At 44.3% G+C, this 17,572-nt stretch overlaps 1 protein-coding gene and 1 long non-coding RNA gene across 2 annotated transcripts; both read left to right on the top strand.

Annotated features, from left to right (window-relative positions):
* The first annotated feature begins 883 nt into the window (after nt 1-883).
* LOC101132076 (G antigen 10) lies at nt 884-16,069 on the top strand. Its single transcript, XM_055375766.2, has 4 exons — nt 884-1,082; nt 1,548-1,671; nt 13,301-13,426; nt 15,865-16,069. Exons 1-4 carry the CDS (start codon nt 1,065-1,067, stop codon nt 15,885-15,887), a joined length of 291 nt encoding a protein of 96 aa, XP_055231741.1. The 5' UTR covers nt 884-1,064; the 3' UTR covers nt 15,888-16,069.
* Nucleotides 3,905-12,046, top strand: LOC134757934 (uncharacterized). Its single transcript, XR_010132588.1, has 3 exons — nt 3,905-4,629; nt 9,833-10,130; nt 11,801-12,046. It is a non-coding gene; the product is annotated as an uncharacterized lncRNA (long non-coding RNA).
* Nucleotides 16,070-17,572: the final 1,503 nt, after the last annotated feature.

Raw genomic sequence — 17,572 nt, forward strand, 5'->3', positions numbered from 1 at the left:
AGGGAGAAGGGCCTCGAGGCTTCTGAAAGGGAAGGGGCTCCTGGCCTCTGAAAGAGAAGGGCCTTGAGGTCGTCCTCCTTCTCTCAGAGGCTGTGAGGCCACCATCTGCTTTGTGGTCGTGAAGGGGCCAGGACAAGGAGGAAGGTGGGCCATGGAGGGGAGGCGGTCAGGGGCTCAGGTGAAGAAGGGGCGATTGCTGGGTGTGCTGTCAGAGGGATGGAAGTCTGGAGGTGCCAGGAATACCCGATACAGGGGAGATCCCTGAATGAGGTCCCGGACAGGTGCGAGGAGGGCGGTAAAGAAGGGACCTGGCACCTGGGAAGACTGCGGGCTGGTGAGTGCCCCCGAGCTTTGTGGAGTGGGGAGCCCCGAGTGAGAAGCATCGCAAGATCTCAACTCCGCCATGGAAGGTCTGGCAACAGTGGGAAGGACTGGGAGAGGCTGTGCGGTCCAATCAAACTTGATTTGAGAGAAGTGAATGGCTCTAGTAAGTGGGAGTGTGCCCAAAGTAGCAATCACGAGAATTATGATTCACTAATGTTTTCATGTGGAGTCCACTTGTGAAACTAAACCTCATCAGAAATGACCTCTGTCAGCGGGGCGCCATGGCCTGCGCCTGTAGTCCCAGTTACTCGGGACGGGACGCTGAGGTGGGAGGATCCCTTGAGCAGGAGGTCGAGGCTGCAGTGAGCTGTGATCGCGCCGCTGCACTCCAGCCTGAGCAACACAGGGAGACTGCGGGACCAAAAGAAATTTAGAAAAAAAATGTCCTCTGCGTTTTGTCACACGCCTTAAGATGATTGCTCTGCCAGCTTGGCCAGCATAAGTGGCTTTGTAGGCACTCAGAAAAGGTACACACATATGCTTAACTCTGGGACTTATTTTGAAAGTATTTTCAAAATTAAAACGACAAGTTAACATTTATCCATGGAGGTGATGGAATATAGCAGCCCTTTCGAGGGCATGCTCCCAATCGCGGTTGTCTGTTTTCAGTGTGAAATGTGAGTTGGCGAGGAAGATCGACCTATCGGTCTAGACCAAGACGCTATGTACAGCCTCCTGAAATGATTGGGCCTATGCTGGTGAGTGCTTAAACGTTAATTCGTTGTTTTCTATTAGCAGAAATTAATTTTTGTGATAGCGTTGTTGCATTAGTGTGGAAATGCTGATAAAGGTCTTTCCTGCTCATAAAAAATGATGATGGCATCTCATGAAGGAAACGTTGATTCTGGAGGATTTTTTTTCCTCTAGTGTTCTTCAGCTTTTGCCCATGACTTCTTTCTCAGGCTTTGTTTGCTGATGACAGATTGTACACATCTATTCCAACACTGAGTATAATAGCTTCCAAAGTCCTCGTGCGTCACTTTTCTCATAGTAACCTTCCTGTGGGTCGAGTAACCTTATTGGGCATAGAAAATAGAGTTGGAGAAATGTCTTTAGGCTTAGTTATGATCAGAAATAGCTATGTATTCTGTGCATATATATATATAAAATCATGTATTAGTAACAAAACTTTTTTTATTTGCACACCCACACATATTCCCCAGCCCGAGCAGTTCAGTGAAGAAGAAGTGGAACCACCAAAACCTGAAGAAGGGGAACCAGCAACTCAAAGTCAGGATCCTGCAGCTGCTCAGGAGGAAGAGGATGAGGGAGCATCTGCAGGTCAAGGTGAGGGAAAGGGAAGAAGAATGTCTGCTGGTGTGCATGTGTGTGTGTGTGTGCGCGTGCATGTGTGTGTGTGTGTTATGCATTGTTACATAGCAGGAACAGGAGGAAAGAAAACAACGGAAAGAATGCCTGAAATTGACTGGAAAAGCGAGGAGGCTATGTAGTTTGCAGCTTAGCTTAGGCAAATCCCTCACTATGATAAAAGTTCTCATCTTTATGAATGAGAGAATGGAGGCGCTGGGATTGTGTTTTATCCAAGAGCTCTTGACTGGTGAATACAAAATTTGTATTTTGTTCCAAGGTTTGTGTCTTCCTACCATCTATGTTGCTGTAAAAACGGAAATGATTTTGCTGAAAATGCTTAAAACTCAAAGGCTTTACTGTAAGGTAGCTTAGTACTGACCCAAGAATAGACCCAGTTCAGAGGAGCAGGAGCAGCTCCAAAAACCGAGTCACTGAATGTCAGCCACTGTTTCCTTTGATTGATATTTTTATATGGTACATTTGATAAAAGCTCGATAAATGAGGATACTGCCATACAGGTAGCTGGTTTAGTGATTTTCTAAGTGGCTTTTAGGAGGTGATTAAATCCTTTTATGGTTAGAAAAAGCAAAAAAGGAATTATCCTGAGATTAACATTGAGATAGAAATAATTTCTCCTAGATAAAATATTTTCAAACAAAACATTTATGTAACTGAGGTCATGGATTATTCCAGGGATGCACTGTTAAAAGTTTCTAGAATCTGACTGACAACAACGCCCATTAATTGCTGTCCTCCCACTCCCTTATTCTCAGTGCGGGACAGTATATTTTCTGTGATTCACAAACAATGTTATATTTGGTGCTTTGTTCTTCACGGGGTTCATTTATGGAATATTACATTTAGGACCTTTGGACCTAAATATAACTTTATTTGAACAAAATGAAGTTTCTATTTACCTCAGTAAGTAATGGGTGTCATGACTGTAAGATTTTCCATAGTCCTCAAATCCATTCAGCTAATCGATCCTTCAGAAATTGACATTGTAATTGTAACCGAAATCCTATCCATGTGGTAGACTTCAGATTTCTTAGCTGATGCACACTGCTCTTGGTACTCTATGGCTGAATATAAGCATTCTACATGTCCTGTGGTTTATCCTTAGATTGTCATTTAGGAGAAAGGTCTCAAGCTGGGCTGAATGCTGTGCACGCATAGTCCCAGCTACTTGGGAGGCTGAGGTGAGAGGATTGCTTGAGCGCTGGAGTTGAAGCCCAGCCTGGGAAACATAGCAAGACCTTATCACTAATAAATAAATAAATAAACAAACAAACAAACAGATAACTAAAGGTTTCATGGTATAGGAAAACACAGATGCAAAGTTTGTGCCTAGTTGCTGGTAATGTTGCAAACATAACTCCTTAGTGAACTGTACCACTTAAAAATAGTTAAGATGGTAAATTTTAGAATATGTGTAATTTTTGCCATAATTAAAAAAAACCTCCTGTCTTCCTAAAGTTCAGTGTAATTGTCATATATTCTTTTAAATTTTTACTGTATCTATTTTCAAGGCATAACATTATGGAAAATTTGCAAGAATAGTACAATGAACTCCTCTACTTTTCACCTAGATTCACCAATTGTTAATAGCTTTCGCTTCATAGGTTTCATATCTCTTCCCTCCCTCTCTTACCCTGCTTCCCACACACTCACACACACACACATACAGATATATGTTTACTGTTATTAATGCTGAATTGTTTCGATAAATTTTCAGGTGTTATGACCTTTTACACCAAGTACTTGAGGGTGTGTACATCATCAGAACAAAGAAAAAGTAATTCCTTGGATCATCACTGCAGAAAAATCAAAATCAGGAAATTTAACAATGAGAAAATGCAGTCATTTATTACACAGTGTATACTCAAATTTCGCCAGTTCTCCAGACAATTTCTTTTTTCCTGTTTTTTTTTTCCTTTGTTGAGACGGAGTCTCTCTCTGTTGCCCAGGTTGGAGTGCAGTAGTGCAATCTTGGCTCACTGCAACCTACACCTCCCAGGTTGAAGGGATTCTCATGCCTCAGCCTACCATGTAGCTGGGACTACAGGGCCTGGCCACCGTGCCTGAGTAATGTTTCTTTTTTTTTGTTTGTTTGTATTTTTAGTAGAGATAGGGTTCGCCCTGTTGTCCAGGCTGGTCTTGAACTTCTGACCTCACCTGATCTGCCCATCTTGGCATCCCAAAATGTTTGGATTACAGGTGTGATGGAACAGGAATTAAAAGAAATTAAAGAATGTGTAAGCAAAAACTCAGTTGTATGTAAGAAAACCCAATTTCCCCTGAGGAAGAGAAAGAGCTGGAGTCCTTTAAAATTAACTGCCTGTTTTTCCTTCTGTGGCTAGTGAGTCTTATCTCTCCCTTTCCGAGGCATTGTGAAGACCCTGTTTCGCTAGTTGTGCAGCTGCAAGGTCACTAGACAGATAATCTCAAGTGGTAAAACATGTTGTTCCTTGAAAAGTAAGAAATAATGTAATGCATGTTTCAATTGAGTAACTGTATTTGTTTCCCACTTCTGTAATATGCTTCCCCTGAACAGATCTCCCCCTGCCCCACGAAACGCTTAAAAGATAGCTTGACTCTTTGTTTGGGGCTCAGTCCTTTGGATGTTAATCTGACTAGGTCGGTGCATCTAAATAATTAAATAATTCCTCCTCAACCCCTCGGTCTCTCTGATTCCTTAATTATCCTGCAGCATTTCTGGTGACCCAGACAGGGATTGGAGATGGCAGATTTACTGTCTCCTTTGCCTGTGGGACTAGAGCCCCAGGGCCAGGGGAGACCTGGTATCCAAGGCGTGCCGTAGGGGAGCTTCACCTGGATGGAGACTGGCTCTCCCCGCATCCCAGTGGCCTAGCTGGCTGCACAATGGAACTGGAGACGGCGCTGCAGCATGATACCAGCACTTCAGGAACCACAGTAAGGAGAAAGGGCCCAAGGCAGGAAAGCCCATCCCATAGGGATGAAGGGGAGCTTGATCACCTCCCGGGGACCGACCACTAATCCAACCCAGAGTGGCTGGGGGCAGCAGGAGTGGCCTGCCAATTTGGATGAACCTCATGTCCCTCTAATAAAGTGAAAGTGGCTCAGTGGTGGAGAAAATGGGCCAATAGAGTGGCAAGTGCAGCAAGGAAGAGCTTGCTGGCAGGGTGCAAGAGTGGCTTGCCAGCCCAACTGGAAGTGTGTGGGTGTGTGTGTGGACCTACCCAGGACATGAGAGAGGCTCGTTTCGTCTGATGAGGAGTCCTGGGGTAGGAGTGGTGTGTAGGTGTGTGAATGTGGGAGCCTAACTAGGCTCACCCAGGACACGGGAGAGGCCCGTTTCGTCCGATGAGGAGTCCTGGGGCAGGGGACATGTGTGAAAGTGTGTGAAAGAGACGGTCTCGGGAGAGGCCAATGCGGGGAGTGACGTGGGGAAGCACAGATCCCTTAGCGTGGGCTGTGTGCTTTGAGGCAAGTGCAGGGGAAATCAGACCTAGGACGTTGTGTACAGCTGATAGGACCAGCTCCACGGCCACAGCAGGCTGTGAGAGGGGAAGGCACGTTCCTGGCTAAGCAGCCTCTGAAACTCCTGTAATAGGACCCAGTCTAGTGGACACGAGAGTGAAAGTGAGAGTGAAAGTGCGCTACAAGGGAGGAAATGGGAGGAAAAGAGTTGAAACCAACTCCTTTGGAGTGCATGATGAAAAAATTTAAAAAAGGATTTAGAGGTGATTATGGGATGAAACTGGATGCTCAAAAGTTAAGGACATACTGTGAATTAGAATAGCCCTCTTTTAGTGTCGGATGGCGGGCCGAAGGCACTACAGAGAAATTGGCCATGTGTTTTAAGGTGGTGACTAGGGTCAGAGGACAGCCAGGGCATTCAGACCTAGTCTTTACATTGATGACTAAATGAATGCAGCCCTGCCTAGCAGTTTATTGTAGAATGCTCGCAGCTCACGCCAAGAGAAACCAGCTGCTCTGACGGCTACAGAGTTAAAGGGAAAGTCACAGAGGCTTGTAACTCCAAAAGTAAAAAGTGAAAAGTAAAAGCCAAAAGTGAAAGTAAAAATCAGCTGCCCTGGCAGCTATGGAAACAAAAGAAAAGTCTGAGGAAGGAGAAAACTGGTTTTGCAAGAACCACAGGAGGGAATAGAGACCCCTCCTCCCTACATTCCAATCTACCCCCCTTTACTAAGGCTAACTGCTCCTAAGGAGTTAAGTTCAAAGAGATACAGGCTCCCAGTCTCACAGGAGGAGGAGAAATCAGAGCTCCAGGAAGTTAAAGTGAAAAGCTAGAAAAGTCAGGTAGGCCGTCTCAGGTCTGGCCATGCCGAAGTTATGCTTACGCCTCTTACGAGGACAAAAGGACCCCCATTAGGACCCAGATGATGCAGTCTGGCTTCAACACCTACGAAGGTGCCGAGAAACACTTCTGCAAAAGCTAAAGGATAGTAAAAGAAAAAGACAACCAATATAAAAAATCTCAGAGGTGCTCCAGGGTGCAGATAAAAGCACCAGCCAGTTTTAAGAAAGACTTTGTGAGGCATTTTGGGTGTACACTCCGTTTAACCCCAAGGCTGCTGAAAATCAGTGCATGGTGAATACAACATTTGTAAGTCAGGGCCAAGGAGATATTAGGCATAAATTGCAGAAGTTAGAAGCTCTGTAGGTGTGAATGCTACTCAGCTTATTAAAGTGGCTACCAAGGTGTACATTAACTGAGATCAGGAGGCAAAGAAGAAAGCTGATCGGAGGCTTAAGAAAGGCTAATTTACTAGCAGCAGCCCTTACAGGAAGAGAAGCTGGCTCTTTGCAAGGAGACATGGACGCGGGTGTGAACGCAGTCATGGAAAAGGCTAGTCTGGACAGGAGTTTGAAAGCCGGCCGAGGCTAGAGAGAGATTAATGTGCACGGTGCAAAAGGAAAGGACACTAGAAGGATAAATGTCAAAAGAATAAGGAGAATGGTCAATGGTCTAACACCCAAGAGCGGCGTTCAGTTGCTAGTTGTGGTGCTTCCAAGGCAGATCCTGATCTGATCGGCTTAGCGGGGGGCCGAGAATTTAGCAGACTGAGACAGACCGGGCTCCATCCTTTTAGGCCCCGGGAGCCTATGGTCTCTATGGAAGTAGGGGGCCGATCAATGGATTTTTTTGGTCGATATTGGTGCTGATTTCTCTGTGGTAACCCACCCAATTAGCCCCCCCCACAAAGAACTGTGCTACTATCGTAGGGGGTACAGGGGCCAAAGAAAAGAGACCCTTTTGCAAATCCAGGAGATGTATTATTAGGGGACAAGAAGTGCAGCATGAGTTTCTATATATGCCAAATTGTCGAGTGCCCTTGTTAGGAAGAGACTTACTCCAGAAACTGCAGGCACAAATTTCCTTTACACCTAAAGGGAATATGACACTGGAGTTTGGAAAGTCTAAGGCAATGGTATTGACTCTAACTGTCACAAAGGCTGAGGAATGGCGGCTCTGTGAACTGTGTGCCAGAAGGCTACCGGAGCCGGACCTACACAATAAGTGGGGAATGCTTTTCAAGGAACCAGGTGTATAGGCTGAGGACAACCCCCCTGGACTTGCTGCAAACAGACCCCTGGTGGTAGTAGAGCTTAACCCTCATGCTGCCCTGGTACGAGTCCGTCAATATCCCTACCCAGAGAGGCAACTGATGGCATAACAAAACATTTAAATTGGCTGTATGAACATAGGATTATAGTGAAATGCAAGTCCTTCTGGAATACTCCTCTGCTGCCTGTGCGCAAGCTAAATGGTGAATACAGGCCAGTTTACAAAGTGTCCAGGGACAAGGCAAAAGTCTGTTTTCGGGAGGTTGGATATCTAGGATTCATGGTATCCCAAGGCCAGCGCAGGCTTGGAAGTGCATGCAAGGAGGCTGTATGTGCATTGCCCACCCCAGTTTCAAGGCAGCAGGTCAAGAAATTTCTGGGTGCAGTGGGATTCTGCCGAATCTGGATTCCAAACTTCTCCCTTACAGCAAGGCCCTTATATGAGGCTACCAAAGGAAAAGAAAGAGAGCCCCTCGTATAGGAAAAGGAACAGCAAAAGGCCTTCAAAGATATAAAGGAAGCTCTCATCCAAGCCCTGGCGCTAGGGTTGCCAGATGTAAAAAGCCCTTCTTTTGGTATGTGGATGAACGGAAGGGAATGGCAGCTGGAGTCTTCACTCAGTTGTTGGGCTCTTGACATTGGCCGGTAGCATACTTATCCAAGCGACTGGACTTGGTGGCCTTAGGTTGGCCCCACTGCCTCAGGGCTCTGGCAGCTACTGCAATCCTTATAGAAGATGCCAACAAGCTAGCCCTAGGTCAGAAGACAATAGTCTGGGTGCCACACGCTGTAGTCACCTTAATGGAGCAAAGAGGACATCGTTGGCTGTCCAACTCTAGAATGCTAAAGTATCAAGGGCTTCTGTGTGAAAATCCCCAGATAACACTGGAAACTGTAAATACGGCCTGTGGAGGACCCCAATTGGAATGATGGTGGGTTGCCTCACTGCTGGCAGGACCTTCCCCACTGTTGCATAAATACAGTGAACGAGCCGGGAAGATCTCAGAGATACCGCCTTGGAGAGCCCAGATGTTGAATACTTCACTGATAGTAGCAGTTTCATAACAGATGAGGTGTGATATGCAGGGTATGCAGTAGTGACCCAATACTCGGTGGTTGAGGCTCAAGCCTTACCTTCTGGGACTTCTGCTCAGAAGGCTGAATTAATAGCATTAACCAGAGCACTGTTATTGGCCAAGGGGAAGAAAGTAAACATATATAATGATTCAAGATATGCTTTTGCAACCCTGCATGCCCATGGGGCAATACACAAAGAGAGAGGACTATTGGCTACTGAAGGAAAAGAAATAAAAAATAAAGAGGAAATTTTGCAATTATTAGAAGCCATATGGGCTCCAGAGAAGGTGGCTGTTATTCACTGCAAAGGACACCAAATCGGGAAGAGCTATGAGGTGCAGAGCAACAGAAAGGCAGACAAAGAGGCTAGGCAGGCAGCAATGAGAAAGGCTTTACCTGAAGAAAGAACTCTAGCAATGCCTCTCCTTATAGAGCCCCCTTTATTGGAGGTAACCAATTACTCTTCAAGGGAAAAAGCTTGGTTTGGTCAGGAAACAGGAAAATATATTAAAAATGGATGGTGGCTGTTCTCTGACGGGAGGCTAGCTGTCCCAGAAACAAAAGCCCCAAGGTTTGTGAAGCAGATCCATCAAGGAACACACATTGGAAGGACGACTAGAAACTTTGATAGGTCGGCATTTCTATGTGCCACGGCTCTCTGCCATCACCCGTGCTGTTTTTGAACAATGTCTATCCTGTGCTCGGAATAATCCAAAAGAAGGACCTACTCGACCTCCCGGAATTCAGGAAGCAGGAACTGTTCCTTGTGAGAACCTGCTTGTAGACTTCACTGAGTTACCTCTAGCAGGAGGTTACTGGTATATGCTAGTGTTTGTTTACACCTTCTCAGGGTAGGCTGAGGCCTTCCCCACCAGAACTGAAAAGGCACAAGAGGTGACAAAGGTGCTACTAAAAGACATCATACCAAGATTTGGGTTGCCTTTAACCCTAGGATCAGACAGTGGTCCTGCATTTGTGGCAGAAGTAGTACAACAGCTGACTCAACTTTTAAAGATCAAATGGAAACTGCACACAGCCTACTCACCACAGAGTTCAGGGAAGGTGGAACGGATGAACCGGACACTCAAACAGCTACTAAAAAAGTTTAGCCAGGAAACTCACTTACGATGGGATCAGGTCTTGCCCATGGTCCTCCTCCAGGTCAGGTGTACACCTACAAAACAAACTGTGTATTCGCCCTATGAAATATTGTTCGGAAGGCCACCCCCAATTATTAATCAAATTAGAGGGGATTTAAAGGAGTTAGGAGAGTTAACCCTTAGGAGACAGATGCAGGCTTTAGGAGTGGGAATGTAGGAGGTGCAAAGCTGGGTAAGGGAAAGGATACCTATAAGTCTAACAGACCCAGTGCATCCACATAAGCCAGGGGACTCTGTCTGGGTTAAAAGGTGGAATCCAACAACCTTGGGGCCCTTATGGGATGGGCCCCATATTGTGATCATGTCTACTTCCACTGCTGTTAAAGTTGCAGGTGTCACACCTTGGATTCACCATAGCCGCCTGAAACCAGTGGCAGCAGTGACTCCCGACGATGACCAGTGGATTAGCCAACAAGACCCAGATTGTCCCACCCGAATGCTCCTACGGCAAAACCCAACCACCGGTAAGAAGGACGACTGCCCTGCTCTGACCACACCAGAGGCTGGTCAGTCTACATACGGCTGAAGCTTGAGGATCCTACAAGCTCTGCTCTAGTCACATCCTGGAAGCTGACTAGTCTATGCACGGCCGAAGCTAAGAGGACCATCTCCGGATAATTAAATGTAAATACAATTATAAGCCTAGTTATAATTCTGTCAATACTGATTGTTCTGTTGTTATTACTGCAAATGCTGCAAATGTCTATGCTCAGAAGAAGGTTTGCCATGCCCATGTGTAGTGTAAGCATGTTTCTATTATGTACACTGATGTTGTTACCATTTCTGCCTATACTAAAAGGGGAGAAATCTTGAGAAGGATGCCCACATTGTGTACACACTACCTGGTTAAAAAATACCATAGTTAAAATTCTACTGTACCATACCTACTATAAATGTACAGGAATCAATTTAAGAACCTACACATACAACCAGAAACAGTCTGCAATGGTTTAACACAAGAGAGGCTTGGCAGGACCAGCCCTAAACATCTGTATGGAGAACCACAAATCAGATGCCCTGACTGTAACGTTCAGTGGTCTACACTAACACAGCTCCAACACTTATATTCAGGAAGGACTGCTCTGCTAAGGAGTATGTCAACCAAACCAAATTGTAAGACAAGGACATGCAATCCTTTAAATTTTACTATCTTAAAGCCAGAGCTACCTTTCTCGTCTACAGGACAGACAGCACTATTACAGGTAAACAGACAGGGAGCAGGCCTTGGAGTTCCACTACTAATTGTCAAAAAGACTAGAAGGACTCAAATGCGTCCAACCCCGCAATTTCGGGTCTGTAAGTCATTCTATAAGCATTTTGATCAGTCAGTGCGTGAGCTTCCCCCACCAACCAAAAACTTATTTGCCCAAGCAGCTGCAAACATAGCTGGCAGCTTAGGAATTTCCTCATGCTATGTATGTGGAGGAAATAATATGGGGGACCAGTGGCCATGGGAGGCAAAGGAATTAATGCCACAAGATAACTTCACTTTGCCTAACCCTGCCAGTGAACCAACAGCCTCAGCCAGTGTTTGGTTGTTAAAAACCTCCATAATTGGAAAATACTGTATTGCCCGTTGGGGAAAGGCTTTCACAGAGAGAGTAGGAGAAACAACCTGCCTAGGGCAACAGTATTATGATAAGACTGAAAACAAAACTCTATGGAGAAATGCCCAGAATGACTCCTACATACCAGATCCAAACCCTTTCTCTCGATTCTCTACTCTAAGCCACTCTTGGCATCTCTAGAGGCTCCAAATGCTTGGAAAGCACCCTCTGGCCTATATTGGATCTGTGGCACATAGGCATATTGGCAACTGCTGGCTAAATGGACAGGGGTGTGTGTGTTAGGAACAATCAAGCCATCCTTCTTTCTAATTCCTCTAAAGCAAAGGGAACTCTTAGGGTATCCAGTTTATGAGGAAAATAAAAGAAGAACTAGAAGAAGCATAATCACAAAAATAGACACAAATGTCAAAAAGGATGTAGACATAGGAGACTGGAAGGATAATGAATGGCCTCATGAAACAATCACTAAATATTATGGGCCAACTACCTGGGCACAGGATGGGTCATGGGGATATCGCACCTCAATCTATATGCTCAACTGCGTCATAAGGTTGCAGGCAGTCCTTGAAATTATAACCAATGAAGCGTCAAGGGCACTAGATTTATTGGCAATACAAGCAACACAAATGAGAAATGCTATACATCAAAATAGATTGGCTTTAGATTACCTCTTAGCCTCAGAAGGAGGCGTATGTGGAAAATTTAATTTAACCAACTGTTGCCTAGAAATCGATGATAATGGCTGAGCTGTCATGGAAATCACAGCTAGAATGCGCAAGTTGGCCCATGTTCCAGTTCAGACTTGGTCCGGATGGTCCTTGGATTTGTTGTTTGGAGGATGGTTCTCAACCTTTGGAGGATTCAAAACTCTCATTGGTGGGTTTTTGTTTACTCTTGGCATCTGCCTCATCCTCCCTTTTATTTTACCCCTGCTTATTAGGAGTATTCAGTCAACTATAAAGGCAATAGTAACCCGACACACTACCTCACAGTTAATGGCATTAACCAAACATCAGCTGCTGCCAGTAGAAGAAGAAGAAGCCCAGCTCCGCGAAGAGGTGGCAAATAATGGTGCTTGCTATGAACACCTTTGTTATGAAAAGCACCAAAGGGGGGAAATGAAACAGGAATTAGAAGAAATTAAAGAATGTGTAAGCAAAAACTCAGCTGTTTGTAAGAAAACCCAACTCCCCCTGAGGAAGAGAAAGAGCTGGAGTCCTTTAAAATTAACTGCCTGTTTTTCCTTCTGTGGCTAGTGAGCCTTATCTCCCCCTTTCCCAGGCATTGTGAAGACTGTTTCTCTAGCTGTGCAGCAGTAAGGTCACTAGACAGATAATCTCAAGTCGCAAAACATGTTGTTCCTTGAAAAGTAAGAAATGATGTAATGCATGTTTTAATTGAATAACTGTCTTTGTTTGTCGCTTCTGTAATACGCTTCCCCCTGCACAGATCTCACCCGCCCCACGAAATGCTTAAAAGGTAGCTTCACTCTTTGTTTGGGGCTCAGTCCTTTGGATGTAATCCGACTGGGTCGGTGCACCTAAACAATTAAATAATTCCTCCTCAACCCCTTGGTCTCTCTGATTCCTTAATTATCCCGCAGAAGTGAGACCCCACGCCCAACGCAGATAATTTTGTTGATAGAATTCCTTTTTCTGATCCAGAGTCCAGTTCAGGATCACATCTTGCATGTGCTTTTCAGGTGTTTTTAGTTTCCTTTAATCTGGAATGTTTCCTTAATTTGTCTTTGTCATTCATGATACAGACATTTTTGAAGAGGATAGACCAGTTGGTTTCCAGAATGTTCTGCAGTTTGGGCTTTTTCCTGTCTTTTTTAAAGACCTTTTTTAAACTCAGCATTTATTGCTGGCTAGTCATGCCATATAAGAGTCTAAGTGCTAGGAGTGTAAGTGCTGTGAGAGACAGGATTTCAGCCTTGAGTCATTTAATATGAGAAGGACAATCAGAGGTAGAATAACAAAGTGCAAAGGAGGCAGCAGAGTTGTCTGAGGGCGGTCTCTGGAAAGGAAGAGGGTAATATTTGGAACACCTTGTTTTCCTGTTTTCTGCTAACAGACTCATGAAATAATGTTCCTGGGATTCTTATCAACATATTATTATACTAGCTAAAGCTTTTATATAATAACACCAAGAGCATGAATATTATTTTCTTATTCATATTTCATGTTTTACTGCTTAAATTGATATGTAATTTTTATTTTTAAGGGCCGAAGCCTGAAGCTGATAGTCAGGAACAGGTTCACCCAAAGACTGGGTGTGAGTGTGGAGATGGTCCTGATGGCCAGGAGATGGGCCTGCCAAATCCAGAGGAGGTGAAAACGCCTGAAGAAGGTAGGCAATCCATTAGGCATGAAAATTGTAGGGTGTCTGTTTCCACAGTATCGTATTATAATTATTATTACATTTTTGAGATGGAGTCTTGCTCTGTCCACCAGGCTGGAGTGCAGTGGTGGCATCTCGGCTCACTGGAAATTCCGCCTTCTGGGTTCAAGTGATTCTCCTGTATGAGCCTCTTGCAGAGCTGGGCTTATGAACATACACCACTGTGCCCAGCTAATTTTTGTATTTTTAGTAGAGACAGGGTTTCATTATGTTGCACAGGTTGTTCCCGAACTCCTGACCTCAGGTGATCCACTTAACTTAACCTTTGAAATTGCCGGGATTACATGCGAGAGCCACCATACGCGACCAAGCATTATATTTTTAATAACACAGGTAACAATACTGCCTCTTTAGTAAGAGAGTTCTTATATGAAGGTTATTTGAAATGTAGTTCAGGCCCCAGCACCCGACTGATAGACTGTCAGATACAGAAACAAACTGAGTCAAAGCTATGTTGAATTAAAAGTTTTGAGTATAAATCCTTAAAACAGTAGCTCACAATTTTCAGATGCTTTTGTAAAGGTCTGCTTTTAATCAATACATAATACGTTTGTAACACCCATCACTTGGTGTGAAAAATGCTGAAGCACTCATGCGGGTTCTAATACCAGCTCTTACAGCCTTGGCGAGATTCTGAGTGAGTCCTTTCACTTCTAAACCTATCTTTGGTTCTTATGAAAATAGTGAGTTTAAGTCAGAGATTTTAAAACCATTTTCCATTCCGGTTCTTTCATACTCTGATCCTGTTGCATAGAATGCATGGGACACAGAGATCATCTGCTCATGATTTGTTAATCACAAATCATGAAACCCTGGCCTGAGTCATCTGAAAAATCTCTGAATTGAGATTTCATTATCAGTAAGAAAGTGAGCGGGCACTCTGCTTCATCCTAGGTTTTCCGTGTGGAGAGCTGAATACGTAGTGTAAGATCTTGTGAAATTGTGAATTCTCCCTCTTCTTGGTTTGTTTGTTTGCGACAGAGTCTCAGTGTGTCACCCAGGCTGGAGTGCAGTGATGCAATTTCAGCTCACTGCAACCTCTGGCTCCCAGGCTAAAGCCGTCCTCCCACCTCAGCCTCCTGAGTGGCTGGAACTACATGCACAAGCCACCGTGCCTGACTACATTTTTTTGTTTTCATTTTTGTAGAGATGAGGTCTCACTGTGTTGCCCGGGCAGGGTTTCTCTGGCTTTTAATGAACAATTGCTTCTTTTTTTTTCTGTTATTTATTTATTTATTATTATACTTTAAGTTTTAGGGTACATGTGCACATTGTGCAGGTTAGTTACATATGTATACACGTGCCATGCTGGTGCCTGCACCCACTATCTCATCATCTAGCATTAGGTACATCTCCCAGTGCTATCCCTCCCCCCTCCCCCCACCCCACAACAGTCCCCAGAGTGTGATATTCCCCTTCCTCTGTCCATGTGATCTCATTGTTCAGTTCCCACCTATGAGTGAGAATATGCGGTGTTTGGTTTTTTGTTCTTGCGATAGTTTACTGAGAATGATGATTTCCAGTTTCATCCATGTCCCTACAAAGGACAGGAACTCATCATTTTTTAGGGCTGCATAGTATTCCATGGTGTATATGTGCCACATTTTCTTAATCCAGTCTATCGTTGTTGGACATTTGGGTTGGTTCCAAGTCTTTGCTATCGTGAATAATGCCGCACTAAACATACGTGTGCATGTGTCTTTATAGCAGCATGATTTATAGTCCTTTGGGTATATACCCAGTAATGGGATGGCTGGGTCAAATGGTACAATTGCTTCTTAAATCTTTCCCCACGGAAACCTTGAGTGACTGAAATAAATATCAAATGGCGAGAGACCGTTTAGTTCCTATCATCTGTGGCATGTAGGTCAGTGATGCTCAGCATGGGTGTGAGTAAGATGCCTGTGCTATGCATGCTCCCTGCCCCACTGTCAGTCTTCATGAGCCACTATTTCTAATAAGACTGTAGACACACATACGATATAGTCATCTCTAATCATATCAAATGTTACATGTAAGTTTCAGCTTTAGAGACATGAATTGATAAGATTTAAAGTTGAAAGACCATGACTCTAGTACTTCCTGAGTAATCAACTGAAGTATGCTTTACACATGTGTTTTCCAAATTGCTGACTGTTAATTGTAAGTGCTTGTGACTTGAAAGGAAGCGCTTGATGTTCAGGGAGGAAATTACTTTTAAATTCTGCAGGTCTACGCTCAAAGTTTATGCAGAGGTTCAATTGCGTGTAAGACACGGGATCACCCATAGGGTTCTGTTTTTAGTCCATTTAATAAAACCCAAACTGTAGTGTGCTTTGTATGCCTTTAGGGTCATCTGAATAATCTGTTGCTAAGTCATGTTCCCAATTGTTGTGTTTCTGTTACAGGTGAAAAGCAATCACAGTGTTAAAAGAAGACACGTTGAAATGATGCAGGCTGCTCCTATGTTGGAAATTTGTTCATTAAAATTCTCCCAGTAAAGCTTTACAGCCTTCTGCAAAGAAGTCTTGCGCATCTTTTGTGAATTTTATTTCTAGCTTTTTGATGCTGTGAAATATGTATCATTCTTTGAAATCGTGTATTGTAACTCTCTGAGCTGGTATGTAGGACATCGTTCTTTTTTTTTTCTTTCTTTCTTTGTTCTCTTTTGAGACGGAGTCTTGCTCTGTCACCCAGGCTGGAGTGCAGTGGCGCGATCTCTGCTCGCTGCAACCCTGCCTCCCGGATTCAAGCAATTGTCTGCCTTAGCCTCCCGAGTAGCTGGGATTATAGGCACCCACCGGCACGCCTGGCTAAGTTTTGTGTTTTTACTAGAGATGGGCTTTCGCCATCTTGGCCGGGGTGCTCTTGAACTCCTGACCTCATGATTCACCTGCCTTGGCCTCCCAAAGTGCTGGGATTACAGGCATGAGGAACCGCGCCCGGTGGAGACATAATTCTTACATATTGGTTTTCTATCCAGCGGCCTTGTGAAATATGCTTGTGAATTCCAAAGTTTACTTCTAGGTCGTTTTCCGTCTTCAATATACAGAAACATATCATCCTTGAATAAGAGGAGTTTTGTTTCCGCCATTTTTTTTTCTTTTTCCTTTTGTATTTTTTGTAGAGACGGGGTTTTGCCATGTTTCCCGGGCTGTTGTTGAACTTTTGAGTGCAAGTGATGCACCCATCTCACCTCCCACAGTGCTGGGATTACTGGCGTGGGCCACCGTGGCGGGCCCGTCGTTGCCGTTGTAAAGAGTTTTATTTCCTTTTCTGATTTTATGGCATTGTGCAGACCCACCCGTTACAGTGGTGACAGTGGACATCCTTGTCTCATCCCTGATGAGAAACCGAAAAATTTCAACATTTCACCATCCTATTTACTCTCCTTTTTTGTAGACGGACTTTATCAGAGTGAATCATTCCATTCTGTTCCAAATTTGCTGAGAGTATTCATTTGAATATATGTTGATTTTCATCAAACAGTGCATCTATTTCGATTACCACAGCATTTTTTCCCATTCATGTGTTGATATAGTGAATTCGATTGATAAATTTGTACGTTTTTAGGTTCGATTATTAAAACTTGAGACAGGGTCTCACTCTGTCACCGAGGCTGGAGTGCGGTGGTGTTATCAGAGCTCGCTGCAGCCTTGACCTCCTGGGCTCAAGCGCTCCTCCCACCTCAGCCTCCTGAGTAGCTGTGAGTATAGGTACATGCCACCATGCCCAGCTAATTTTTCGACGGTTTTTTGTTTGTTTTTTTGTAGCGATGAGATTTTCTGATGTTGCTTAGGCTGGTCTCGAAGTCCTGAGCTCAGGTGATCTGGCCAGCTCAGCCTCCCAAAATACTAGGATTACAGGCGTGAGCCTTGGCCTGGTCTGGTTTTTCTTATATAGGGGTCTTATCTATATAAAGACTAAACTTAATCTGTGCCTTTGTGCGGGTGGGCTAAGAGCATGATGACTTTTATCATTCTATTGATTTAAAGAAAACTATCCTTGACTTACCAGTGTGTAAGTCCATGAAAGCATAATTCTGTTGAAAGCATATATCGTTAATGGGTGTTGGGAACCGTGCACTTTCCGCTGCTGTGGGAGCATGTCCTTGGA

The sequence above is a fragment of the Gorilla gorilla genome, chromosome X, assembly GCF_029281585.2.
Source record: "Gorilla gorilla gorilla isolate KB3781 chromosome X, NHGRI_mGorGor1-v2.1_pri, whole genome shotgun sequence".
NCBI classification, from domain to species: Eukaryota; Metazoa; Chordata; class Mammalia; order Primates; family Hominidae; genus Gorilla; species Gorilla gorilla.